General features: G+C 39.5%; 1 protein-coding gene across 2 annotated transcripts; it reads right to left on the reverse strand.

Moving 5' to 3' along the window:
• Window positions 1-704: 704 nt before the first annotated feature.
• LOC133612177 (uncharacterized) lies at window positions 705-27,910 on the reverse strand. 2 transcript variants are annotated; one of them, XM_061969343.2, is made up of 12 exons: window positions 27,812-27,910; window positions 18,374-18,990; window positions 18,241-18,300; window positions 14,249-14,301; window positions 14,037-14,181; window positions 13,637-13,971; window positions 5,397-5,625; window positions 5,204-5,318; window positions 1,266-1,383; window positions 1,091-1,202; window positions 911-1,023; window positions 705-842 (listed from the first exon to the last, which is right to left on the reverse strand). In XM_061969343.2, the coding sequence occupies exons 1-12, from the start codon at window positions 27,861-27,863 to the stop codon at window positions 776-778; spliced, it is 2,016 nt and encodes a 671-aa protein (XP_061825327.2). In that variant the 5' UTR covers window positions 27,864-27,910; the 3' UTR covers window positions 705-775. The 2 variants fall into 2 exon arrangements, with proteins under 2 accessions (XP_061825327.2, XP_061825329.2); XM_061969345.2 differs by lacking the exon at window positions 27,812-27,910 and adding an exon at window positions 22,903-23,016.
• Between the last annotated feature and the right edge of the window lie 32 nt (window positions 27,911-27,942).

Raw genomic sequence — 27,942 nt, forward strand, 5'->3', positions numbered from 1 at the left:
TGGAGCAACATATGTTGCCATCCAAGCATCGTTATCATGGACGCCCCTGCTTATTTCAGCAGGACAATGCCAAGCCACGTGTTACAACAGCAGGGCTTCATAGTAAAAGAGTGCGGGTACTAGACTGGCCTGCCTGTAGTCGTCATTGAAAATGTGTGGTGCAGTATGAGGGCTAAAATATCAGAAGGGAGACTGTTGGACATCAAGCAAGAATGGGAAAGAATTCCACTTCAAAAATGTGTTTCCTCACTTCCCAAACCTTTATTGAGTATTGTTAAAAGGAAAGGCCATGTAACACAGTGGTAAAAATGTCCCTGTGACAAATTTTTTGCAATGTGTTGCTGCCATTAAATTCTAAGTTAATCATTATTTGCAAAAAAAAAAAGAAGTTTCTCAGTGTGAACATGAAATATCTTGTCTTTGCAGTCTATTCAATTGAATATAAGTTGAAAAGGATTTGCAAATCATTGTATTCTCTTTTTATTTACCATTTACACAACGTGACAACTTCACTGGTTTCGGGTTTTGTATTTTGCTATATTTATCTGCCACACGTGGAAGTCCGGTCCGTGAAAATATTGCCGACATTGGTGCAAAAAAGGTGGGGGAGCCATGTGTTAGAGGATAGCGGTTTCAATATTGCCCAACATGTTAAAATAGAGCAGGTCAAATAACTGATAATGATGTCGCTCTTCCTCAAAATGATCATTACAACATGATTTATTGGAGGAAAATGACAAATTCTTTGAATGAATCATATTTAGACATAATAGTTCTACTTCTTTTCGCTGGCCTTCTTGGAAATAGTCTTGTTGCTGTTGGCGTATTTGTGCCGATCATTTCTGGGAAGAAAAGCAAAACGCAAAATCAATCGAACGCTAATTTTGATACGATGCCTTTTGTAAAATACCTGGACATTTTGACTTTGCTCCTGCATCCCAGTCCACCTTCCCAGTGGCTGGTGTGAGCTCCTCTGGTCATCATGCTGCCGCAGGTCACGCAGGGCTTCCCGTTGCCGTACGGCTGCAAAAACCAACCACACGTGAGAATCCAGGCGACGTCTTCCCGGCGAGGACGCCGTAAGCCTGACCTGTTCTTTGGCGCAGAAGCCACAGATCATCCGGGTGGCCAGCTCCATGGGGTGGTCCTGGTCCTCGTCGTGGCACACGTCACAGGGGTAGGCCCGGCCGCAGCATGGAAACCTTGACAGGCAGACGCACTTCATGACTCTGTAACGTTACGCGAGATAAGAGTCACGCTGATACCTTAGCCAGCGATGGCTCTGCTTGTAATGTTTGCACGCTCCTTTTTCGGGTAGAGGCTTCCCCTTTTGAACGGCAGGATCTCTTACGGTCTTCAAATGAACAGAAGAAGCATTTGGACCTGCATGCAAAAAAAACAACTACATGTTTATGTAGAAACATCACAACCCCAATAATAAGCATGAGCATATTTCATACAGCGCTCAGTCTTAAAAGGCCTTTTGTGCATGTTAGGGTTGTACGGTATACCGGTACTAGTATAGTATCGTGGTACTGATGAATCAAAACCGGTACTATATACACTATACTGAAAAGAACCAGTTCCCAATTTTATTTTTTCAACAGGCATGACGGCACGTCGCCACGTCATGACATTGCTGGTTGTACGAGCAGAGGAGCATGTTCGGCAGCGCACACACACCGAGTACTTACAAGCAGTGTGTAGACAGAAAAGGGAGAATGGACGCATTTTGGTGTAAAAAGTAAAGATAAAGGTGAAGTTATAACGCTGAAACACCCTCAGGAAGAGGCATACTTGCCAACCCTCCCGAATTTTCCGGGAGACTCCCGAAATTCAGCGCCTCTCCCGAAAACCTCCCGGGACAAATATTCTCCCGAAAATCTCCCGATTTTCAGCCGGAGCTGGAGGCCACGCCCCCTCCAGCTCCATGCGGACCTGAGTGAGGACAGCCTTTTCTTTATGACGGGCGGACAACAGGGTGACAAGAACTAAATCATCCAGACTAGAGATAAATTGTATTATTATGTTTATCTTACCTAATAATAAATATATTTATTAATTTTTAAAAAATAAAAAAATAAATTTTTACTATATTTTGCTAAAAACATCTAAATTAATTGTATTTTTATTTGTATTTTTTCTGACTCCTTATTACATCCAGCCATAGAATTATACATTAAAATAAACATATTTGAAATAATTAATTTTAAATTATAATAATAATTCATTTAAAATGACCATATTTAATTATTAAAATAATTGCTTGTTTATCAACAACTTTAGAATTTTATTCATTACATTTTGAAGCTCTCAGAAGCCAAGTTATGTTATATTCCTTAAAATTTATTTATGCAAGTTTGAAGTATCAATTATCTAAACACAGTTTTGTTTGCATATTTTCAGAATGTATATATATATATATATATATATATATATATATATATATATATATATATATATATATATATATATGTATATGTATATGTATGTATATATATATATATATATATATATGTATGAAATACTTGACTTGGTGAATTCTAGCTGTCAATATACTCCTCCCCTCTTAACCACGCCCCGCCCTCAACCACGCCCCTGTTCCACCACTGACCACGCCCCCACCCCCCCACCTCCCGAAATCGGAGGTCTCAAAGTTGGCAAGTATGGGAAGAGGTGCTTTAAGACATGGCTAGCTAGTTGGCAGCCAACGTCCATCCACAGTCGGCAGTGTTTTAGCTACTTCTAAATCACTAATCCTCGCCTCCATGGCGACAAATAAAGTAGGTTTCTTACAAGTATCATTATCACTGGAGGACGAGGAATAGCTAAACATGCTTCACTACACACCGTAGGAGGATACAATAGCTCACCGGCGTCACAATGTAAACAAATGTCATGGGTGGATCTACACCAGACATCCACTGTAATGATATCAAGTACAAATAGAGTATCTAGTCCAGGGGTCGGCAACCTTTACCAGTCAAAGAGCCATTTTGACCAGTTTCACAAATTAAAGAAAACAATGGGAGCCACAAAAATCTTTAGAAATTTAAAACGAAATAACACTGCATACATAGTTTTTTTTTCTTGCTTTGTGCTACATATAAACCAAGGATCTCAGACACGCGACCCACACCTTAATATGAAATTGAATGTCAGTGCGGCCCGCGGGTTTTATATGTATGGCGCTTGACAGCGTCATACTTGTCAACCCTCCCGATTTTTCCGGCAGACTACGAATATCAAGGCAATTGTTCTCTCGCACGTGCCGTGATGGTACAGCATTTAGCGCCCACTACAACCAGCGTGCCGGCCCAGCCATACGTTGTGTGGGGCTTCTGCTTGCTCACGTAAGAGACAGCAAGGCATACTTGGTCAACAACCACACAGGTTACACTGACGGTGGCGGTATAAAAAACTTTAACACTCTTACTAATAATGCGCCACACTTTGAACCCACACCAAACAAGAATGACAAACACATTTCGGGAGAACATCTGCACCGTAACACAACATAAACACAACAGAACAAATACCCAGAATCCCATGCAGCCCTAACTCTTCCGGGCTACATTATACACCCCCGCTACCAAACCCCGCCCACCTCAACCGACGCACAGAGGGGGGGGGGGTTGATGTGTGGGGGAGCAGGGTTGGGGTGGGGGCGGGGTTTGGTGGTAGCAGGGGTGTATAATGTAGCCTGGAAGAGTCAGGGCTGCATGGGATTCTGGGTATTTGTTCTGTTGCGTTTATGTTGTGTTAAGGTGCAGATGTTCTCCCGAAATGTGTTTGTCATTCTTGTTTGGTTTTGGTTCAAAGTGTGGCGCATTATTAGTAAGAGTGTTAAAGTTGTTTTATATGGTCACCGTCAGTGTAACCTGTGTGGCTGTTGACCAAGTATGCCTTGCTGTCACTAACATGTGCATGCAGAAGATGCACTTAACAAGTAGCTGGGCTTGCACGCTGTTTATACAATTGTAGAGTGTGCTAAATGCCGTACCATCATGGCACGCCCTTATTATTATTGTAAGCCCTTATTATTATTGTAAGGGTGAAAATCGGATAATATTAATCCTGGAAGTTTTCTGCGAGAGGCACAGAAATCCGACAATCTCCCGGGAAAACCGGGGGGGTCGGCAAGTATGCAGCTGAGCCGCATCAGAGTGATCAAAGAGCCGCATGCGGCTCCGGAGCCGCGGGTTGCCGACCCATGATCTAGTCGATACTACTATGATTACATCCATATTTTTTATCGTCACAAAATCTTTTTTCCTTTTTAAAAAATTCATATTATGTTTATAACGTCAGGAAATATGTCCCTGGACACATGAGGACTTTGAATATGACCAATGTATGATCCTGTAACTACTTGGTATCGCATCGATACCTAAATGTGTGGTATCATCCAAAACTAATGTAAAGTATCAAAGAAGAGAAGAACAAGTGATTATTACATTTTAACAGAAGAGTAGATAGAACATGTTAAAACAGAAAATAAGCAGATATTAACAGTAAATGAACAAGTAGATTAATAATACATTTTTACAGTTCGTCCTTCATAATGTAGACAAAATAATAGGTGTTTAAATGACACTATATGTTACTGCATACGTCAGCAGACTAATTAGGAGTCTTTGTTTGTCTACTTACTACTAAAAGACACGTTGTCTAGTATGTTCACTATTTTATTTAAGGACTAAATGACAATAATAAACATATGTTTCATGTAGGTTTTGTTACAATAAAAACAATAATGACATTTTTTGTGGTCCCCTTCATTTAGGAAAGTATTGAATAGTATTAAAATACATGTTGGTAGCGGTACCAAAGTATTGGTATGGGGACAACAGTATGTCATGGAAACATTTCAAGGAACTATTGCAAAGAACGTTATCTTGTGGGGCGGTATAGCTCGGTTGGTAGAGTGGCCGTGCCAGCAACTTGAGGGTTCCAAGTTGTCTAGTATGTTCACTATTTTATTTAAGGACTAAATTACAATAATAAACATATGTTTCATGTACCCTAAGATTTTTTTTGTTTAAAAAAGCCAATATTGTAATTTTTTGTGGTCCCCTTTATTTAGAAAACTAATTGAAAATACATTTTGGTACCGGTACCAAAACGTTGGTATCGGGACAACCCTAGTGCATTTCCAGTCAGTCCGACTGTTAAAGCGTTGCTAATCTTCTGGATAGCTGACCTGTCTTGTTGCTGCGTGCTTGGATGTATTGGAACCTGGCGCTCTCAGCCAAGAGACTTAACTTGCTGTGGCACTTCTCACAGTTCACCTCCTTTGTTTGGCCGTAGCAAAGGTTCTGATAGACAAAAAAACAATGCAAATCTATGTCAGAAAATGGTTTTGTTTGGAGGGGGGTGGGTACCGATCCAGTCACCTGCAGGGAGCTGTCCTCGGAGCAGCTGAGGCAGCCCACGGCCAGGTGGCACTCTTGAAGCACGAGGTCGGCGGGAACGGCGTTTTGGAGGTCCAGGTATCCCAAGACGTCGCTGTAGTGGTGCAGCATGCAGGGTCTGAACGCAGCGCTGATGCTTGCATTGCACTTCTCACACTGAGCTGTGCAGGTGGTCTTTCCACTCAGCCCCAGGTCTGCTGTCACCTTACACCTGCACACATTCACCACTAGTTCATATGTGCAAACCCTAAACCAGTGAAGTTGTCACGTTGTGTAAATGGTAAATAAAAAGAGAATACAACAAATCCTTTTCAACTTATATTCAACTGAATAGACTGCAAAGACAATATATTTCATGTTCACACTGAGAACCTGATTTTTTTTTTGCAAATAATCATGAACTTAGAATTTAATGGCAGCAACACATTGCAAAAAAGTTGTCAGAGGGGCATTTTTACCACTGTGTTACATGGCCTTTCCTTTTAACAACACTCAGTAAAGATTTGGGAACTGAGGAGACACATTTTTGAAGTGGAATTCTTTCCCATTCTTGCTTGATGTACAGCTTAAGTTGTTCAACAGTCTCCCTTCTGGTATTTTAGCCTTCATATTGCACCACATATTTTCAATGGGGGACAAGTCTGGACTACAGGCAAACCAGTCTACGTTTCCATATGAGTTGGGAAATTGTGTTAGATGTAAATATAAACGGAATACAATGATTTGCAAATCATTTTCAACCCATATTCAGTTGAATATGCTACAAAGACAATATATTTGATGTTCAAACTCATAAACTTTTTTTTTTTTTTTTGCAAATAATAATTAACATAGAATTTCATGGCTGCAACATGTGCCAAAGTAGTTGGGAAAGGGCATGTTCACCACTGTGTTACATGGCCTTTCCTTTTAACAACACTCAAACGTTTGAAGCACACCACCAGCAGAAATCATTAAAAAACGAAACTCAGTTGACAGTAAAAAGTCGTTTTCGCAATTGTTGGATATGACTTTAAAGCATAACCAAGCATGCATCAATATAGCTCTTGTCTCAAAGTAGGTGTACTGTCACCACCTGTCACATCACACCTTGACTTATTTTGAGTGTTTTGCTGTTTTCCTGTGTGTAGTGTTTTAGTTCTTGTCTTGCGCTCCTATTTTGGTGGCTTTTTCTCTTTTTTGGGTATTTTCCTGTAGCAGTTTCATGTCTTCCTTTGAGCGATATGCCCCGCATCTACTTTGTTTTAGCAATCAAGACTATTTAAGTTGTTTTTATCTTTCTTTGTGGGGACATTGTTGATTGTCATGTCATGTTCGGATGTACATTGTCTTTGCTCCACGGTAAGTCTTTGCTGTTGTCCAGCATTCTGTTTTTGTTTACTTTGTAGCCAGTTTAGTTTTAGTTTTGTTCTGCATAGCCTTCCTTAAGCTTCAATGCTTCAATGATATTCTTCTCTTGATCATCTTCGGTGGCATAAGGGACGGTGTGAGCCAAGACATCCAGGGGGTTTAGCTCGCTCGTCTGCGGGAACAAACTGCCGCCATTGCTTGCCGTGCTACCGAGGTCTTTTGTCCCTGAATAGCTCAAACAATTTTTTTTAATGTTTTTTAATGTTTTATACTTTTTTTTAATTATTATTTTTATTTATTTTTTATTTTAAATTTTTTAAAAAATGTTTAACTTTTTTAAACTTTTTTAAATTTTTTAAAACAATTTAAAACAATTTAAAACAATTTAAAACAATTTAAAACAATTTAAAACAATTTAAAACAATTTAAAACAATTTTAACAATTAACATTTTTTTTAGGGTTAGGGTAGGGTTAGGGTTAAGACTAGGGTTAGGGTTAGGGTTAGGGTTAAGATTAGGGTTAGGGTTAAGATTAGGGCTAGGGTTAGGGTTAGGTTAAGGGTTAGGGTTAGGGTTAAGATTAGGGTTAGGGTTAGGGTTAGGGTTAAGATTAGGGTTAAGGTTTGGGTTAAGATTAGGGTTAGGGTTAAGATTAGGGTTAGGGTTAGGATTAGGGTTAAGATTAGGGTTAGGGTTAGGGTTAAGATTAGGGTTAAGATTAGGGTTAGGATTAGGGTTAAGATTAGGGTTAGGGTTAGGGTTAGGGTTAGGGGTTAGGGTTAGGGTTAAGGTTAAGATTAGGGTTAGGGTTAGGGTTAAAATCAGGGTTAGGGTTAGGGTTAAGATTAGGGTTAGGGTTAGGATTAGGTTTAGGGTTAGGGTTAAGATTAGGGTTAGGGTTAGGGTTAGGGTTAAGATTAGGGTTAGGGTTAGGGTTAAGATTAGGGTTAGGGTTAGGGTTAGGGTTAAGATTAGGGTTAGGGTTAGGGTTAAGATTAGGGTTAGGGTTAGGATTAGGGTTAAGATTAGGGTTAGAGTTAAGGTTAAGATTAGGGTTAGGGTTAAGATTAGGGTTAGGGTTAGGGTTAAGATTAGGGTTAGGTTTAAGATTAGGGTTAGGGTTAGGGTTAGGGTTAAGATTAGGGTTAGGGTTAGGGTTAAGATTAGGGTTAGGGTTAAGATTAGGGTTAGGGTTAAGATTAGGGTTAGGATTAGGGTTAAGATTAGGGTTAGGGTTAGGGTTAGGGTTAGGGGTTAGGGTTAGGGTTAAGGTTAAGGTTAAGATTAGGGTTAGGGTTAGGATTAGGGTTAAGATTAGGGTTAGGGTTAGGATTAGGTTTAGGGTTAGGGTTAGGGTTAAGATTAGGGTTAGGGTTAGGGTTAGGGTTAAGATTAGGGTTAGGGTTAGGGTTAAGATTAGGGTTAGGGTTAGGGTTAAGATTAGGGTTAGGGTTAAGATTAGGGTTAGGGTTAAGATTAGGGTTAGGATTAGGGTTAAGATTAGGGTTAAGATTAGGGTTAGAGTTAAGGTTAAGATTAGGGTTAGGGTTAAGATTAGGGTTAGGGTTAGGGTTAAGATTAGGGTTAGGTTTAAGATTAGGGTTAGGGTTAGGGTTAGGGTTAAGATTAGGGTTAGGGTTAGGGTTAAGATTAGGGTTAGGGTTAGGGTTAGGGTTAAGATTAGGGTTAGGGTTAGGGTTAAGGTTAGGGTAAACATTTTTTTTAAAAGTTAAAAAAAGTTTTAAAAAAAAGGGTTAGGGTTAAAAAAAAGTTTAAAAAAGTTAAAGATATTAAAAATATTTAAAAATATTTAAAAAATTTGAAAAAATTTGAAAAAATTTGAAAAAATTTGAAAAAATTTGAAAAAATTTGAAAAAATTTGAAAAAATTTGAAAAAATTTGAAAAAATTTGAAAAAAATTTAAAAATTTAAAAAAATTTAAAAAAAATTTAAAACATTTTTTTTAAAAAAGTTAATAAAAAGTTAAAAAAGTTTAAAAAAAATTAAAAATTTAAAAATTTTTAAAAATTTTTAAAAAAATTAAAAAATTTTAAAAAATTAAAAAAAAAAAATTAAAAATATTTTAAAAATTTAATTTTTTTTTAAAAATTTAAAAAATTTAAAAATTTTAAAGATTTAAAAAATTTTCAAATTTAAAATTTTTTAACAAGTTTAAAATTTTTTACAAAAATTAAAAGAAATTTAAAAAAGTTAAAATAAAAAAAATAAAAAATAAATCTTTAAGTTAAAACATGATTTTGAAGGTAAAAAATGATTTTCAAGGTAAAAAAAAATTTTCAAGGTAAAATTTTTTTTCAAGGTAAAAAAAAAATTTCAAGGTCAATTTTTTTTTTCAAGGTAAAAAATGATTTTCAAGGTAAAAGATGATTTTCAAGGTAAACAAATGTTTTCAAGGTAAACTTTTTTTCAACGTTAAAAATTATTTTCAAGGTAAAAAAATGTTTTCAAGGTAAACGGGTTATGTTTAAAAGCTCATACCAGCATTCTTCCCTGCTTGGCACTCAGCATCAAGGGTTGGAATTGGTGGTTAAATCACCAAAAATTATTCCCGGGCGCGGCGCCGCTGCTGCCCACTGCTCCCCTCACCTCCCAGGGGGTGATCAAGGGGATGGGTCAAATGCAGAGGACACATTTCACCACACCTAGTGTGTGTGTGACAATCATTGCTACTTTAACTTAACTTTAACTTTACACATACAAACTGTTGCACACAAAAAAGCACATTTAATAAAAAAACAAAAACATTATTATGGTTGTGCTGGATGCACTCCCGCCGTAGAATGCACCCCCTGACGGGAGTGTTATAACTGAAGCCCACACTTAAACTTTCCACGTGCAAGATTGATTCTATTTAAAAAATATATTTAATAAGAAGCCAACAAGTGCAAAAACAATAATGTTCGTGTTGGAGGAGTTGTGAATGAATGAAATATGAAATCCGTGCTGCAGTCTGCAGGTGTACCTAATGTTGTGGCCCTGCGGTCGTTCACGGCTCCTCCAACGCGAGCATTGTTGTTTTTGCACTTTTTGGCTTCTTGTTGGGTGACTTTTTTGAGTGGGTTCGGTTTTGCACGTGGGGGATTTGGGTGTGGGCTTTGGTCGGTGTGGCGCTCCCGTCGGGGGGTGCGTTCTACGGCGGGGGTGCATTAACCGGCACAAGGAGGCGGGATTACTGCGAGCCTCCCACGGTGCGTCTTCGCAGCAGTTTTATGATTGCTCAGCTCAAGAAATACGTTACACACATACAGTTGTTGACAAAATACACTGTACATTATATACCTCAGCTAACTAAACTATGGAAATGTATAATATAATTCATATAGCAATACGGTCTCACTGCACAGCAGGCCAGCAGTTAGCCGAGTCATTGCGCAATCCATGTTGAGGCACTGAGTGACGTGCCTCAACTGGCTGCTGTTCACCGCACCGTCTCTTCTCAGTATTTGAACGGCAAATGTGAAAATTCAGCGATTTTGAATAAAAATAATCTAATTTTTGGTTTAAGCCATACTTGCCAACCTTGAGACCTCCGATTTCGGGAGGTAGGGGGTGGGGGCGTGGTCAGGAGTGGGGCAGGGCGTGGTTGAGGGCGTGGTTAAGAGGGGAGGAGTATATTGACAGCTAGAATTCACCAAGTCAAGTATTTCATACATACATACATACATATATATATATATATATATATATATATATATATATATATATATATATATATATATATATATATATATATATATATATATATATATATATACACATCCTGAAAATATGCAAACAAAACTGTGTTTAGATAATTGATACTTCAAACTTGCATAAATAAATATTAAGGAATATAACATAACTTGGCTTCTGAGAGCTTCAAAATGTAATGAATAAAATGCTAAAGTTGTTGATAAACAAGCAATTATTTTAATAATTAAATATGGTCATTTTAAATGAATTATTAGGATAATTTAGAATTAATTATTTCAAAAATGTTTATTTTAATGTATAATTTTAATGCCTGTATGTAATAAGGAGTCAGAAAAAATACAATAAATTTTGATGTTTTTAGCAAAATATAGTAAAAATTGATTGATTTATTTTTTAAATTATTAATAAATATATTTATTTGTAGGTAAGATAAACATAATACAATTGATCTCTAGTCTGGATGATTTATTTCTTGTCACCCAGTTGTTCTTCCTTTCGTGAAAAAAGACTTGTCTTCAATCAGGTCCGCATTTAGCTGGAGGGGGCGTGGCCTCCAGCTCCGGCTGAAAATCGGGAGATTTTCGGGAGAATATTTGTCCCGGGAGGATTTCGGGAGAGGCACTGAATTTCGGGAGTCTCCCGGAAAATTCGGGAGGGTTGGCAAGTATGGTTTAAGCATTAGACACATTTTTTACAGCTGCCTCCCGCTGTTTCCGACATCTACAAAGCAATTAGCTAGTGGCTGCCACCTACTGATATGGAAGAGTATTACACGGTTACTCTGCCCAGCTCTAGACAGCACCGACACTCAACAACAACACATCATTTGCAGACTGTAATTACTGGTTTGCAAAAAACATTTTTAACCCAAATAGGTACAATTAGATAATCTCCCACGGCACACCAGACTGCACTAGTGTGCCACGGCACAGTGGTTGAAAAACACTGGTTTAGATAACCAAATGTCACCAGAGGGTTGAATAAAAAAAAAAAAAAGGAAATAAAAATGTTATTTAAATAACAAAAAATACTAAAAATGAAAATATTAAAAATAGTATTTATATTATTATAAATTTACATTCACATTTGTCATCAGATTATGTATAAAAACTGATTTACATTTAGCTTCACCTTGTTTGAGATTTACATTGTAGCCATTAGTGATGGGTCCGGCAACACCGATGCATCGGCGCATGCGTCGAGCTCATAGAGCGAAACCCTGTGTCGGTGCGCGTACCGCTTTTAGAAAGTCACGTGACCGATCATGAGCTGTTTTGGTCACGTGACCGATACGTGAACTGTGTCGCACTGACGCCTCCTCTGTGCCCTGTGAGCGGCTCTTCTCTACAGCCGGAGAAATAATAACTAAGAAGAGAAATCGTCTAAAATGTAATACGTCGGAAAAACTTAACTTAAACTTAAAAAAATAAAATTAAAAAAATTCCCAGTCCACAATCATCCACAACACGTTCTCTTAGATTTCCATGTTATGATACATGTTCACATTATTTATTGACTGTATCTAAAAAAGATACAAATATTTTTTTATTTAAATGAAGATTTGAAATAATCCTAAATGAAATACAATGACTTGGTTTATATTATTGTATATACTAGGGCAGGGGTCACCAACGCGGTGCCCGCGGTCACCAGGTAGCCCGTAAGGACCAGATCAGTCGCCCGCTGGCATGTTCTAAAAATAGCTCAAAGAGCAGCACTTACCAGTGAGCTGCCTCTATTTTTTAAATTGTATTTATTTACTAGCAAGCTGGTCTCGCTTTCCTCGACATTTTTAATCCTAAAAGAGACAAAACTCAAATAGAATTTGAAAATCCAAGAAAATATTTTAAAGACTTGGTCTTCACTTGGAATAAGCGGTAGAAAATGGATGGATGGATGGGTCTTCACTTGTTTAAATAAATTCATTTATTTTTTACTTTGCTTCTTATTACTTTTAGAAATACAATTTTAGAGAAAAAATACAACCTTAAAAATGATTTTAGGATTTTTAAACAAATATACCTTTTTACCTTTTAAATTTCTTCCTCTTCTTTCCTGACAATTTAAATCAATGTTCAAGTAAAAAAATTTTTTTTTTTTTTATTGTAAAGAATAATAAATATTTTAGCTTCTGGTTTTTCGACGAAGAATATTTGTGAAATATTTCTTCAAACTTACTATGATTAAAATTCAAAAAAATTATTCTGGCAAATCTAGAAAATCTGTAGAATCAAATTTGAATCTTATTTCAAAGTATTTTGAATTTCTTTTAAAATTTTTGTTCTGGAAAATCTAGAAGAAATACTGATTCGTCTTTGTTAGAAATAAAGCTTGGTCCAATTTGTTAAATATTCTAACAAAGTGCAGATTGGATTTTAACCAATTTAAAAACATGTCATCAAAATTCTAAAATGTATCTTAATCAGGAAAAATTACTAATGATGTTCCATAAATTATTTTTTTTAATTTTTTCAAAAAGATTGAAATTAGCTAGTTTTTCTCTTCTTTTTGTCGGTTGAATTTTGAATTTTAAAGAGTGGAAATTGAAGATAAACTATGTTTCAAAATTTTATTTTTTTCGTGTTTTCTCCTCTTTTAAACCGTTCAATTAAGTGTTTTTTTCATCATTTATTCTCTACAAAAAAACCTTCCGTAAAAGGAAAAAAAAATGTACGACGGAATGACAGACAGAAATACCCATTTTTTTTATACATATAAATTTATTTATTTAGCTATTCTTGTTTAAATCGCACTTACGTGTAACTTACAAATGACAATATATTTATTTATTTAAGTGTGTATCAAACTGGTAGCCCTTCGCATTAATCAGTACCCAAGAAGTGGTTTTTGGTTTCAAAAAGGTTGGTGACCCCTGTACTAGGGCATCAAATCAGTGTCAGTTGAGTCGGTCCATAGGTTGCCTGTAGGGATTTTTAATGTCCAGCAGATGTCAGTATTTAGTGACACAGTATCAATACAGTTTTGCAATGTGTCGAAACGCTTCATGACGCCTCATCAACCCATCACTAGTAGCCATTCTTCTCCTTGATTTTTCATGGGACAAATGGCTTTGAGAGCTGTTCTTATTTGGTAAAAGTGTAGATTCCTCTAGTATTGGACTGTGCAGGTGTGTATAAAAGGTAAGGTTGTGGACTGACCTGTTGCACTGCAGACACACAGTGATGTACTGGCCGACCACAGTTGCCGTGTTCTCTCCCAGTCGCAAGCCAAGGAGCCTCACTTCTGTGCCTCTGCGGACGTCACTGATCTTTATATTTTCCACCAGGTGAGTCGCGTCCTCCTCTTCCTGCCGTTCTTCCTCGCCACCTGGTGCTTCCTCCACCACCCTGTCGCCTTCATCACCGGCTTCCTCTTCCTCATCCGCGACCTCTGATGAATGATGGTCGCTTGATTTGTCACACGCTGCTGCTTGAAGCTCCTGATACGGTATGAACTGCAGCCCGGCTTTTTCTAAATCAATGTCCTTTTTCAACTGTAAGAAGAGCAAAAGAGCTATAGAAAGGTGGGGACGTCACGTGCTTGTGGAGCGCCGCTCACCTGTCTGGCTCCTTCTGTGAAAAGCTTCTCCAAACTGCGATCGAGCCAGCGGAGAAAAGGCCGGAAGAGCAGCTCGACTTTGCCAAGGAGTTGGTTGGTGGCGTGCTTTGCTTGGAGCCACTCCAGCGACGCTTGCTGCACGTGCCTACCGAGCCATAGCACAACTGTCAGCTCACCCAAGACGTTGAATTCTGAAGAAGTGCTTTCACTACCTTCCCATCACTAAAGGCAGATCTTGATCCAATGGAATATCCAGAGTGAAAATCTAACAAGAATTCAAACATCACTGGAAATTCATGACCACAATGTTGTCATACTATACACACCCCAAAAGCAGTGAAGTTGTCACGTTGTGTAAATGGTAAATAAAAAGAGAATAGAATGATTTGCAAATCCTTTTCAACTTATATTCAATTGAATAGACTGCAAAGACTGGAACTGGAAAATGTTGTTATTTTTTGCAAATATTAGCTCATTTGGAATTTGATGCCTGCGACATGTTTCAAAAAAGCTGGCACAAGTGGCAAAAAAAGACTGAGAAGGTTGAGGAATGCTCATCAAAGACTTATTTGGAAACATCCCACAGGTGAACAGGCTAATTGGGAACAGGTGGGTGCCATGATTGGGTATAAAATCAATCAATCAATCAATCTTTATTTATATAGCCCTAAATCACAAGTGTCTCAAAGGGCTGCACAAGCCACAACGACATCCTCGGTACAAAGCCCACATACGGGCAAGGAAAAACTCACCCCAGTGGGACGTCGATGTGAATGACTATGAGAAACCTTGGAGAGGACCGCATATGTGGGTAACCCCCCCCCCTCTAGGGGAGACCGAAAGCAATGGATGTCGAGTGGGTCTGACATAATATTGTGAGAGTCCAGTCCATAGTGGATCCAACATAATAGTAAGAGTCCAGTCCATAGTGGGGCCAGCAGGACACCATCCCGAGCGGAGACGGGTCAGCAGCGCAGAGATGTTCCCTGCCGATGCACAGGCGAGCGGTCCACCCCGGGTCCCGACTCTGGACAGACAGCACTTCATCCATGGCCACCGGACCTGTGCCCCCCCCCCTCAAGGAAAAGGGGAGCAGAGGAGAAAAGAAAAGAAACGGCAGATCAACTGGTCTAACAGGGGGGCTATTTAAAGGCTAGAGTATACAAATGAGTTTTAAGATGGGACTTAAATGCTTCTACTGAGGTAGCATCTCTAATTGTTACCGGGAGGGCATACCATAGTACTGGAGCCCGAATAGAAAACGCTCTATAGCCCGCAGACTTTTTTTGGGCTCTGGGAATCACTAATAAGCCGGAGTTCTTTGAACGCAGATTTCTTGCCGGGACATATGGTACAATACAATCGACAAGATAGGACGGAGCTAGACCGTGTAGTATTTTATACGTAAGTAGTAAAACCTTAAAGTCACATCTTAAGTGCACAGGAAGCCAGTGCAGGTGAGCCAGTATAGGCGTAATATGATCAAACTTTCTTGTAAAAGCAGCTTCCATGAAATGCTCAGTCATTCACAAACAAGGACGGGGCGAGGGTCACCACTTTGCCAACAAATGCCTGAGCAAATTAATTAAGAACAAGATTTCTCAACCAGCTATTGCAAGGAATTTAGGGATTTCACCATCTACGCTCCGTAATATCATCAAAAGGTTCAGAGAATCTAGAGAAATCACTGCATGCAATCACTGCACATTGAATGCCAGTAACCTCCGATCCCTCAGGCAGTACTGCATCAAAAAGCGACATCAGTGCATAAAGGATATCACCACATGGGCTCAGGAGCACTTCAGAAAACCACTGTCAGTAACTACAGTTTGTCACTACATCTGTTAAGTGCAAGTAAAAACTCTACTAATTAAAGCCAAAGCCATTTATCAACAACACCCAGAAACGCTTCGCTGGGCCAGAGCTCATCCAAGATGGACTGATGGAAAGAGGAAAAGTGTTCTGTGGTCAGTCGAGTCCACATTTTAACATTTTTTTTTTGGAAACTGTGGACGTTGTGTCCTCCGGAGCAAAGAGGAAAAGAACCATCCGGACTGTTATAGGCGCAAAGTTGAAAAGGCAGCATGTGTGATGGTATGGGGGTGTATTACACCAATACATCATCCCACTACCATCAGGGCGCAGGTACAGAACAATCAAATTCCGTAGGGCCCGCCTCAGGAAAAGCCTGATCCCTGCAGCTATAGCCGCCCTTAACAGCAGGCCCGGCCGACCTGTCTGACAAGCCTGTAAATGTGTGTGAGTCATGTATGATGTCTTTTTGTTATTTTTTTTTTGTGTGTGATGTGTAATGTCTAGTGTTTAAATGTACGGCAGTGACAATGAATTTCCCCAAGGGGACCAATAAATCTAATCTAATCTAATCTATTAGTGCCCAAGGCATGGGTAACTTACACATCTGTGAAGGCACCATTAATGCTGAAAGGTACATACAGGTTTTGGAGCAACATATGTTGCCATCCAAGCAACGTTATCATGGACGCCCCTGCTTATTTCAGCAAGACAATGCCAAGCCACGTGTTACAACAGCGTGGCTTCATAGTAAGAGTGCGGGTACTGGACTGGCCTGCCTGTAGTCCAGACCTGTCTCCCATTGAAAATGTGCGGAGCAATATGAAGCATATAATACCACAACAAGAATGGGAATGAATTACACCAACAAAGCTTAAAGAAATGTGTCTCCTCAGTTCTCAAATGTTTACTGAGTGTTGTTAAAAAGAAAGACCATGTAACACAGTGGTAAAAATATGGCGTCATATTAGTGCCAAAAATCCGAGCGCATAAAAACTGTTATCGCGCGCTGATTCTCCACTTCGTGCGCGCGCGCGACACCCTTTTGCGCGCGCGTGGTGCCTTTTTGCGCGCGCACGACGCCTTTCTGCGCGCTCTCTGTGTACTCCTGGCATCTCTCCTTGCCCTCTCATGTTTCTTTTTGGCACTTTGGGGGCGGGTATGCTTAGACGGCCCCTCCTTTCTGATTGGCTGTGAGAATTTTTCATATGACCAATGATTCTCCAGTGTAGCAACGTTGTAGCCATCTTACCTCGGACATCTAGCCTCAATCATTACATTGATGTCAATGGTACATGTACTAATTAAATTACCATAACTTGCTCGATTTTCCACCAATTTACAAACGGTTTGCCTTGTTACAAATCTTATTACATGTAGATATGACATAGGATGCTGTACCTGTTGAAATTACCTCTTTCGCTTTAAAAAAAAAAAAAGACATAATTGTGCAACATAGTTGTGTAGGGTCAGTGTTAGTCAGTTCTCTGATTATTTTAAACTGTTTCAGAATACATTATTAAAAGCTATTTTTAACATTTTAAAAACAAAATTCAAAGATTATTTCATTAATTTTATGGCTGAATCAAAAGAAATTCCATAAATTAGAAAACAAATGTTCAAGAAGAAGTGAAAATATAAAATAATGTTATGGTTGAATGTTATCGCTGGTGGACCAGTTCTGGCTGAAAGATGTGATTATGGTGTTTGTTGTCTTATTATTTATTTGGGTCACATTTTGTATTACCCTGTATTGTGTTTATGTGGTATGAAATAACCTTCATCAGCGCGCGACATTTTTTTTATCCACTTCTTCCTCCGTAAATCTTGATACATATTGACGATGACCCGCCCTGCTATACTTCTGATTGGCTCTGAGCATTTGTCAGCATTTTTCGCCTGACCAATCAGAAAGAAGGGGCCGTCTAAGCATACCCGCCCCCAAAGTGCCAAAAAGAAACATGAGAGCGCGAGGAGAGATGCCAGGAGTACACAGAGAGCGCGCAGAAAGGCGTCGCGCGCGCACAAAGGCACCGCGCGCGCGCGTGGTGCCTTTTTGCGCGCGCAAAAGGGTGTCGCGCGCGCGCACAAAGTGGAGAATCAGCGCGCGATAACAGTTTTTATGCGCTCGGATTTTTGGCACTAATGTGACGCCATATAAAAATGCCCCTGTGACAACTTTTTTGCAATGTTTTGCTGCCATTAAATTCTAAGTTCATGATTATTTGTAAAAAAAAAAACTTAAGTTTCTCAGTGTGAACATTAAATATTTTGTCTTTGCAGTCTATTCAATTGAATATAAGTTGAAAAGGATTTGCAAATCATTGTATTCTCTTTTTATTTACACAACGTGACAACTTCACTGCTTTTGTACTATAGTACTGCTCTTTACCTCCTTAGGGTAGGCGTCCGGAAAGCTCACCATGATGTCAATTTCTTTCAGGTCAAAAGGCTGCAGAAAGCATAAACATATATTTAGAGAGGAGATGCATTCATTTACTGTCAGCCAAACTGTAAATATTCACCCAGTCTGGGTCCGACGCTTCCACAGTTGCCCTGTAATAAGTAACCTTTCCGTCGCTTCGTTCTTGGACTATTAGACGCTCTTTGGGGAAACGTCTCTTCAGCTGCTTGATCTCAGTCTCCCGTAGCTGCGCGGCCACGTCCTCCGTCAGATCACACAGCTTGACCTCCTGGAGGATATTCGGTCGAGGCGCCGGCGCTCTTTTTTGCTCAAAGGTGGCCTGGGTTGCAGATTGGACATTGTCACTCGTTGAGAGCGACTGAGGTGGATGCCAGAAGCGACACCTGTCCTCCATCGTGCAGTTCCCTGATAAAAAGAACCGACAGGCGCGGCGTCCGGAACCTGTGGACGCCTTGGGCTTGGTTGTGAGCGGATGCGTGTTCTCCACATCGCCGCCGAACCCCACTTGTGGGAGTGACGTGCTCTCCGCCTGATAGGAAGTCCTGATTGTTTCTTCGAGGTCAAATCTGGAATTCTCTCTGATGTGTAAAAATCTGCACTTGGAACCAAAGTTGCAGCGTTTTCCTTGAGAGAAGAAGCGACACGGCTGCTGGCTTTGAGAGACCGCCTTTGGATGAAGTGTCTGCTCTCCGCTACCATTCTCCATTGTTAGGACACCTGGATTGAAGAGAAATGTTTTAGCAAGGTCACATGTTGTATAGCTTTAAGAATAGTGAGAGGTCTAAGCAAAGTCCAGTCATCAGGTCTTACTAGCTGTGTATTAATAATTTACCCACACATGCCCATGACGTCTGTCATAGCATACAAGAGTTCATTTAACATGACCTAAGGTAAAAAAAACAAAAACAAATTAAAGCTGCAAGCAGCGATGGACGGGACCGACTTTGACGGCACATAAAATCCAAACCGGAGCAGTACCGTATTTTCCGCACCATAAGCCGCCCCGAGTTATAAGCCGCGCCTTCAATGAACGGCATATTTCAAAACTTTGCCCACCTATAAGCCGCCCCGTGTTATAAGCCGCATCTAACTGCGCTAAAAGGAATGTCAAAAAAACAGTCAGATAGGTCAGTCAAACTTTAATAATATATTAAAAACCAGCGTGATGTGGGCGCGCATGGAGTCGTATATCAACATGGACGGAGCTGCGTGAAAAAAGCCACCCGGCCTCTTCGCGTAAACTTCCCTTAACCACTCGCTCATCTTTTCTTCATCCATCCATCCCTTCGAGTTAGCTTTTATGATGACGCCGGCTGGAAAGGTCTCTTTTGGCAAGGTCTTCCTTTTGAATATCACCATGGGTGGAAGTTTCTGGCCATTAGCATGGCAAGCTAGAACCACAGTGAAGGACGACTTCTCATTCCCTGTGGTGCGAATATTCACCGTACGTGCTCCCGTTGTATCCACAGTGCGGTTCACAGGAATATCAAAAGTCAGTGGAACCTCGTCCATGTTGATAATGTTCTCTGGCCGGATCTTTTTTTCAGCTATCTTGTTTTTACAATATGCACGGAAAGTAGCCAGCTTTTCTTGAAAGTCTTTAGGCAGTTGCTGTGAAATAGTAGTCCGTGTGCGGATGGAGAGATTGCGTCTTCTCATGAACCGGAAACCTGTCGCTTAGTAGGAGCCATTTTGTGGTCTTTACAGATGTAAACACACAAAGGAAATGAAACGTAATATCTGCGCGTTTCCTCTTCTTCTACGGGGGCGGGTGGTTGCTTACAGTAGAAGAAGAAGCGCTTCCTCTTCTATGGGAGCGAGTGCTTACCTTGGCGGTTGCTTGCGTAGAAGAAGAAGCACTTCCTCTTCTACGGGGAAAAAAGATGGCGGCTGTTTACCGTAGTTGCGAGACCGAAACTTTATGAAAATGAATCTTAATATCAATCCATATATAAAGCGCACCGGGTTATAAGCCGCACTGTCAGCTTTTGAGTAAATTTGTGTTTTTTAGGTGCGGCTAATAGTGCGGAAAATACGGTAATTAAAACTCTTTCGTCAACTTTTAATCAGAAGGGTTCAATCTCTCTCCTGTGCTAGTTTGAAGCCGACACGACAAACGTGCTCAGAGGAGATAATGTTTAAAAAAAGGTGACCGGTTTTTACAAAACTTTTGTTTTGAAGGGAGAATTGAAAACTTCCTGTTGATTTTTGCTAGGGGTTGTCAATATATGAAATGTAGGTCTAAGTGAGACCTACATAGAGGTTTTTGTTTTCATTCCTACTGGAAGTTACAGGCAGTTTTGTCTGAGTTTTCTTCCTAGGAGCAGCTGTGTCTGTTTTCTAGAGCACAATTTTGAGTTTTGGGGTTGTTGTTTTTTTTTTATGAGAGCGCAATTTTTGCCAGTCCTGATGTGTATGTCCAGTTTGGTGAGTTTTGAAGCATGTTAAGGGGGTCAAATTACAGCTCAAAGAGGCAAAAGTGACTGTTTTTACTAAACTTTTGTTTTGAAGGGGGAATTGCAAACTTCCTGTTGATTTTTGCTAGGGGTTGTCAATATATGAAATGTAGGTCTAAGTGAGACCTACATAGAGGTTTTTGTTTTCATTCCTACTGGAAGTTACAGGCAGTTTTGTCTGAGTTTTCTTCCTAGGAGCAGCTGTGTCTGTTTTCTAGAGCACAATTTTGAGTTTTGGGGTTGGGTTTTTTTTTTTATGAGAGCGCAATTTTTGCCAGTCCTGATGTGTGTGTCCAGTTTGGTGAGTTTTGAAGCATGTTAAGGGGGTCAAATTACAGCTCAAAGAGGCAAAAGCAGAGCCGGCCCAAGGCATAAGCGAACTAAGCGCTTGCTTAGGGCCCCGCGGCCACCAGGGGGCCCCCAAAAGCAATTAACAAAAAATTATTATTTTTTATTTTTTGCATGTACGATTCTGACTGATGATTTCTAAATGATCAAAGATATATTATTGTACAAAAACACAATTTTAGGTCAACATTTTTGCACATTGCTGTTTCAGGTTTTTGTTACCAAAAATAATAAAGTGAATCAGAATCAGCTTTATTGTCCAGTTATGTTTAACACACATGGAATTTAACTTCAGTAGACTGCGCTCTCTTTGTACAAAGTAAACATTAAATATGAACAATTAACTAAAAATATAAACTAGTAATTAAAGACTAATATGTACAAGACTGATGAGACAAGATGACACTTTTACTGTAAATACAAAGCTTTATCACTTGGACTGTTCAACCCCAGGCCACTCTTGTAGCTGAATGTTTTCTACATTTTAAGATTAGGAACCATATGTGGCACTCTGGACATCATTCGTTCATTCATTGGTATTATTTATGTTCTTAACTGGGCCACCCCCATATCTTTATAAATGACATGTCATTTGTAAAGACATGCCAGGCTGACAATAGGATAATGTAAACAACACTGCCAGAGCCGCAATGAGTTTATATATTATTTATATATTATTGGCAGAAATAGAGGGCCCCAAAATCAAATTTTGCTTAGGGCCCCATGGAGGCTTGGGCCGGCACTGGGCAAAAGTGACTGTTTTTACTAAACTTTTGTTTTGAAGGGGGAATTGCAAACTTCCTGTTAATTTTTGCTGAAAGATGTCAGTGTATGAAATGTAGGTCTAAGTGAGACCTACATAGAGGTTTTTGTTTAATGTCTCTACGACATTCCTACTGGGAGTTACAGGCCGTTTTGTCTGTGTTTTCTTCCTAGGGGGCGCTAGAGCGCAATTTTGAGTTTTGGGGCTAGATTTTTTTGATTACATCGCAATTTTTGCCAGTCCTGATGTGTGTGTCAAATTTGGTGAAGTTTTGAAGCATGTTAAGGGGGTCAAATGACAGCTCAAAGAGGCAAAAGTGACTGTTTTTACTAAACTTTTGTTTTGAAGGGGGAATTGCAAACTTCCTGTTAATTTTTGCTGAAAGATGTCAGTGTATGAAATGTAGGTCTAAGAGAGACCTACATAGAGGTTTTTGTTTAATGTCTCTACGACATTCCTACTGGGAGTTACAGGCCGTTTTGTCTGTGTTTTCTTCCTAGGGGGCGCTAGAGCGCAATTTTGAGTTTTGGGGCTAGATTTTTTTGATTACATCGCAATTTTTGCCAGTCCTGATGTGTGTGTCAAATTTGGTGAAGTTTTGAAGCATGTTAAGGGGGTCAAATTACAGCTCAAAGAGGCGGCGGAATAATAATAATAAAACCTTACAATTACAATAGGGTCCTCTGTCCCAAAGGGACATTGCGGTCCCTAATAAAGCCACATTAAACTACTCAGTTACTCAACTACTGGTACCATGAATTGATTAACGTGGACCCCGACTTAAACAAGTTGAAAAACGTACTCGGATGTTACCATTTAGTGGTCAATTGTACGGAATATGTACTGTATTTGTATAAATATATACAAATATATAATGTAATATGTACTGTACTGTGCAATCTACTAATAAAAGTGTCAATCAATCAATCAAAAACGGTATTAGTTAGTTAGCATTCAATAAGTGACTCACTTCCTACGTCAAAATATCAATTCAAACAGCAGCTTGTGCCAACATTTGAATCGGTATATTCATAATAATTACCAAATGTTTGTTTTTCTTACCAGGAAGCAGCTGTCAGGTTTATATGCGACAACAAACAACGTCAGTGCACGAAGTGATGACGTCACCGGGGTTGTCGCTTTTTTCTTGCGTGGAGACATAAGTTTGTCGCCCCCTACAGGTTAGATGTGGGAATCCATAGACATGTTTTAAGTAGACGCAGCAATTGGCTGCTGTGACGCGAGAAGTTGGGCCGCCATCTTGAAGTGGTGATGAGGAGCCGGCGAGCAGCCTAAACTGACAGTTGACAGGTAGAAAACAAAGATGGTGTTCAGCGTTTTCCTGCTCAAATGAGCGGACTGTTGAAAATAGGAATCGGAGGATTACTTTTCACAAGTAAGATTTAACATTGACGTACTATTGGTTGTATTTTGTGAAAAGAATATTACCACAGAGTTGAGAAGGAGCAAAGATCTTCAATAGTACTGAAATTGCAAACAAGAGTATGACCATAATAGAATTGCTTGTCAATGAAATTAATTACATTTAAAAATGTCATACTTGAATAACAAAGTTGAAATAAATGATGATGATAAATATTGTAAAAGCCAACAGGGGTAAGAGTTAGGACCACAGTCCAGATTGTGTAGTGGGGTTTGGGGGGTAATATATGTTAGCTCACTAGACAATCAGATGGACAGTGGCTATACAGTATTATACAAGTCTAAATTTAGTCTAGCTTTCCAACCCAATTTTGTAAAATTAAATCAATCACTGTAAACATGATCATTTGGGAATAATGTAATGCAAAATACCAATACAAAGTGTCAAGACAGAATAAACTCTCTGCTGCTGCAGCAACAGAGATACATGAAACAGGCCTGTAGAGATGAAATAGTCTTGTGATTTTTTTCCCCCACACATACATATATTGCGCTCTACTACGGTATCGAGCACTATTTTTTGGATAACCTTATTAAGACATATACTCCGCTCCAAATTGACATTTGTTGAGCACTGTACGACGATCAGAAATGGAAAAATTCAACATCGACTACTCCACGAAGAACATTCCCATACCCGCGCAGAATGACTACAAGCTAAGGCTCATAGAAAAGACGGAACACTTCCTAAGAAGGATGCGGTGGAAAGCACACTTTTTCCTCCACCCTGAAACAAAAGGAACGCAAAAGAAAACTTACGGATTCAAATCTACCAAGAACCCACCCACAGTTGAGGAACTAAAGGATTTTGAGAACGACATGCTCAAAATGATACAATCAGTCAAATTCAAGCCAATCCGCAACCCACTCCTCACCAAGCTGAAAAATGACAAGGAGCGCATCAAGAAAGTAAACAACCTCATCATAGCTGCCGATAAAACCACAAACTTCTACAGAATGGACATACCAGAACATCACACCTTACTGGACAGAAGCATCACCAAATCATACAAAAAAGCACAACCCAACACCTTACAGAACATCCACCTGGAAAATAAAAGGATCGCGGCTGAACTGGACATTGAGGACAGGGTGGACGCCACAGCCAACAAGGAAGCCTTCATCACATTGAAGGACCACAAACCCAACTTCGCAAATAACCCAACATGCCGACTAATAAACCCAACTAAATCTGAAATAGGAAAAATCAGCAAAATAATCCTGGACAGAGTCAACACAAAAATCAAGGACAAAACACCACTCAACCAATGGAGAAATACAGCAGCAGTAATCAAATGGTTCAACAACATCCAAGACAAACAACAGCACAACTTTATCTCCTTTGATATCGAAGAATTTTACCCTTCCATCACGCAAGACCTACTGACTCAAGCACTAGACTTCGCCTCAGACTACGACTCAATCACAGGCAACGAAAGAAACATCATCATCCACGCAAAAAACTCCATTCTCATCCACAACAGTACACCATGGCAAAAAAAGAACAATGCAACATTTGACGTCACTATGGGAAGTTTCGACGGAGCAGAAATGTGTGAACTCGTTGGGAGTTTCCTCCTCTCCCAGCTCGCCAGCCTCAATCTGAACCTTGGTATTTACCGTGATGACGGACTGGCAGTGTGTCGCGCCTCGGCAAGGAGCAGCGAGAATACCAAGAAGCGCATATGCCAAATTTTCAAAGAGAACGGCCTACGGATCACGATTGAAGCCAACAAGCAAACCGTCAACTTCCTTGACGTCACTTTCAACCTGAGAAATAACAGCTACCAACCATTCACGAAACCCAACACAACACTCCAATACGTGCACCATGACAGCAACCACCCACCCACCACCACGAAAAGAATACCTACCGGAATTAATAAAAGGCTATCGATGCTGTCATCTAGCAAAGCTGAATTTGACCAAGCAACCCCCCCGTACCAAAAAGCCCTTGATGAAAGCGGATACAATTTCACCCTCACCTATGAACCCACGCCAGGAAACCAACCGAAAAAGAACAGAAAACGAAACGACATCATCTGGTACAACCCCCCATACAGCAAAAACGTCTCAACTAACATTGGACACAAATTCCTCAATCTGATTGACAAACACTTTCCCAAAGACAACACCCTAAGAAAAGTATTCAACAAGAACAACATTAAATTGAGCTACAGCTGCATGAACAATATACGACAAATCATCTCAAACCACAACAAAACAATTGCAAATGAGCCGTCGGCCCCCGGACAGAGCGACTCCAAAACCAACAAAGGCTGCAACTGTCGAAAGAAACCTGATTGCCCTCTCAACGGGGGGTGCTTACAAACATCAGTTGTCTACCAATCTAAGGTAACACGCAAGGACATTAACACATCCGACACATATGTAGGATTAACTGAGGGAGAGTTCAAAACCAGATGGAACAATCACAAGGCTTCTTTCAGGAACCAAAACCTGCGGAATACCACAGAACTCAGCAAACACATTTGAGACCTCAAAGACAATAATGTTGAATATTCAATAACATGGCAAATTCTTGCATCCAGCACACCTTACAATAGTGGTAATAAAAGATGCAACCTATGCTTGAAAGAGAAACTGTTTATTATTTACCGTCCAGACCTGTCATCCCTCAACAAGCGCAGCGAAATTGTAACAGCATGCCGCCACAGACGGAAACACCTCCTTGGTAACACATGAGCCAATCACCACGCCCCTACACCAGCCTGTACCCACCCACTCTGTGCCCTATATAATCCATGGTATGTGAATGCTCCCATTAAAATCTCCTGATGATTGAGGGAACCTCATGAAACAGGCCTGTAGAGATGAAATAGTCTTGTGATTTTTTTTCCCCACACATACATATATATATATATATATATATATATATATATATATATATATATATATATATATATATATGGACAGTGGAAAAGATTGAAGTGGGTTGAAAAATGTGGAAGGAGTAGTCGAAAGAAAAAAGGGTTTGAAAAACGAGAATTTTGGGAATTCCTGGAATTTTGGGAATTCCTGGAAAAAAAAATTTAACTTTGAAAAAAATGATAGTTTGTGTCCAGTATAAATGGAATATGTTGAAGGTAGAAAGGTTTGAATCGGTTGAAAAATGTGGAAATGGTGGAAGTTTGAAAAATGGCCAATTCATTTTGAATCGGAAATATGTCCCGGAAAACCCGGAATTCTGGGAAATCTGGGAATTTTTGGAATTTGTCCGCGATTCCCGAATAGGCTGAACAGTTTGAAGTTGGAACGGTTTGAATCGGGTGAAATGTGGAAGGTAGAGCGCAGAAGAAGAGGAAGAAGAAGAAGAAGAAATAGAAGATGAAGGTGAAGAAGAAATAGAAGAAGAAGGAGAAGGAGAAGAAGAAGAAGAAGGAGAAGAAAAATAAATAGAAGAAGAAGAAGGCATAGAAGATTGATTGATTGATTGGGACTTTTATTAGTGGATTGCACAGTACAAGTAAGAAGAAGGAGGAGAAGAAGAAGAAGAAGGAGAAGGAGAAGAAGAAGAATAAATAGAAGAAGGAGAAGAAGGAGAAGATGAAGAAGAAGGAGAATGAGAAGCAGAAGAAATAGAAGAAGAAGGAGAGGAAGAAGAAATAGAAGAAGAAGAAGAAATAGGAGAAGAAGAAGAAGAAAAGAAGATGTAGATGTAGAAGAAGAAGAAGAAGAAATAGAAGAAGAAGAAGAAGAAGAAATAGAAGAAGAAGAAATAGAAGGAGAAGAAGAAATAGAAGAAGAAGAAGAAGAAGAAATAGAAGAAGAAAGAAGAAAAATAAATAGAAGAAGAATAGGAAGTAGGAGGAGAAGAAGAAGAAGAAGAAGAAATAGAAGAAGAAAGAAGAAGAAGAAATAGAAGAAGAAGAGGAAGTAGGAGGAGAAGAAGAAGAAGAAGAAGAAATAAAAGAAGAAGAAATAGAAGAAGAGGACGAAGGAGAAGGAGAAGGAGAAGAAGAAGAAGAAACAGAAGAATAAATAGATGAATGTTGGTGTATAAAACCATATGTGTGAATGTGTTGAAGCATTCACACAAATATATATATATATATATATATATATATATATATATATATATATATATATATATATATATATATAAAAGGAAAATAATAAACAGTGTATTACAATACACAAGTGCTTGTGTTCTTCATGTTACAATCCGCTGCCCGGATCATAGTTTGTTTATGTTTGAGTCACATGTTTTCAGCACCTTGAGTTTAGTTTGTTTCTGTTGCCATGACGGCAGATTGTACGCACCTGCCTCTGGTTAGTGTTCGGGACGCGCACCTGTTGCCCGGGCACTAATCAGAGGGCTATTTAGTCTTTGCTCTGGCTTCCTAGTTTGTTCCCATACAACTGTTAATGACGACTTAGATTTCATGCTATGCTATTTTTTCCTTCTAGCTCCCACGCTAGTCCTTTTGTTTTGCCTTTTGTGCTACGTGCACGTCTTTTGTTTGATCCCCGTACGATTTATATTTTCAATAAATTATTTTCCTACCTGCAAGCTGTGTCCGAAGCCGTCTGCATCCTTGGGAGAACCACACCCGCATCACTATGCGACCACGTCGTTTCACTTCAAGCTGTAAATAATGTGGGGTAGAACAATAGTTCTCCATGTGATGACAACTG

This window comes from Nerophis lumbriciformis, linkage group LG10, assembly GCF_033978685.3.
Source record: "Nerophis lumbriciformis linkage group LG10, RoL_Nlum_v2.1, whole genome shotgun sequence".
Classification (NCBI taxonomy): Eukaryota; Metazoa; Chordata; class Actinopteri; order Syngnathiformes; family Syngnathidae; genus Nerophis; species Nerophis lumbriciformis.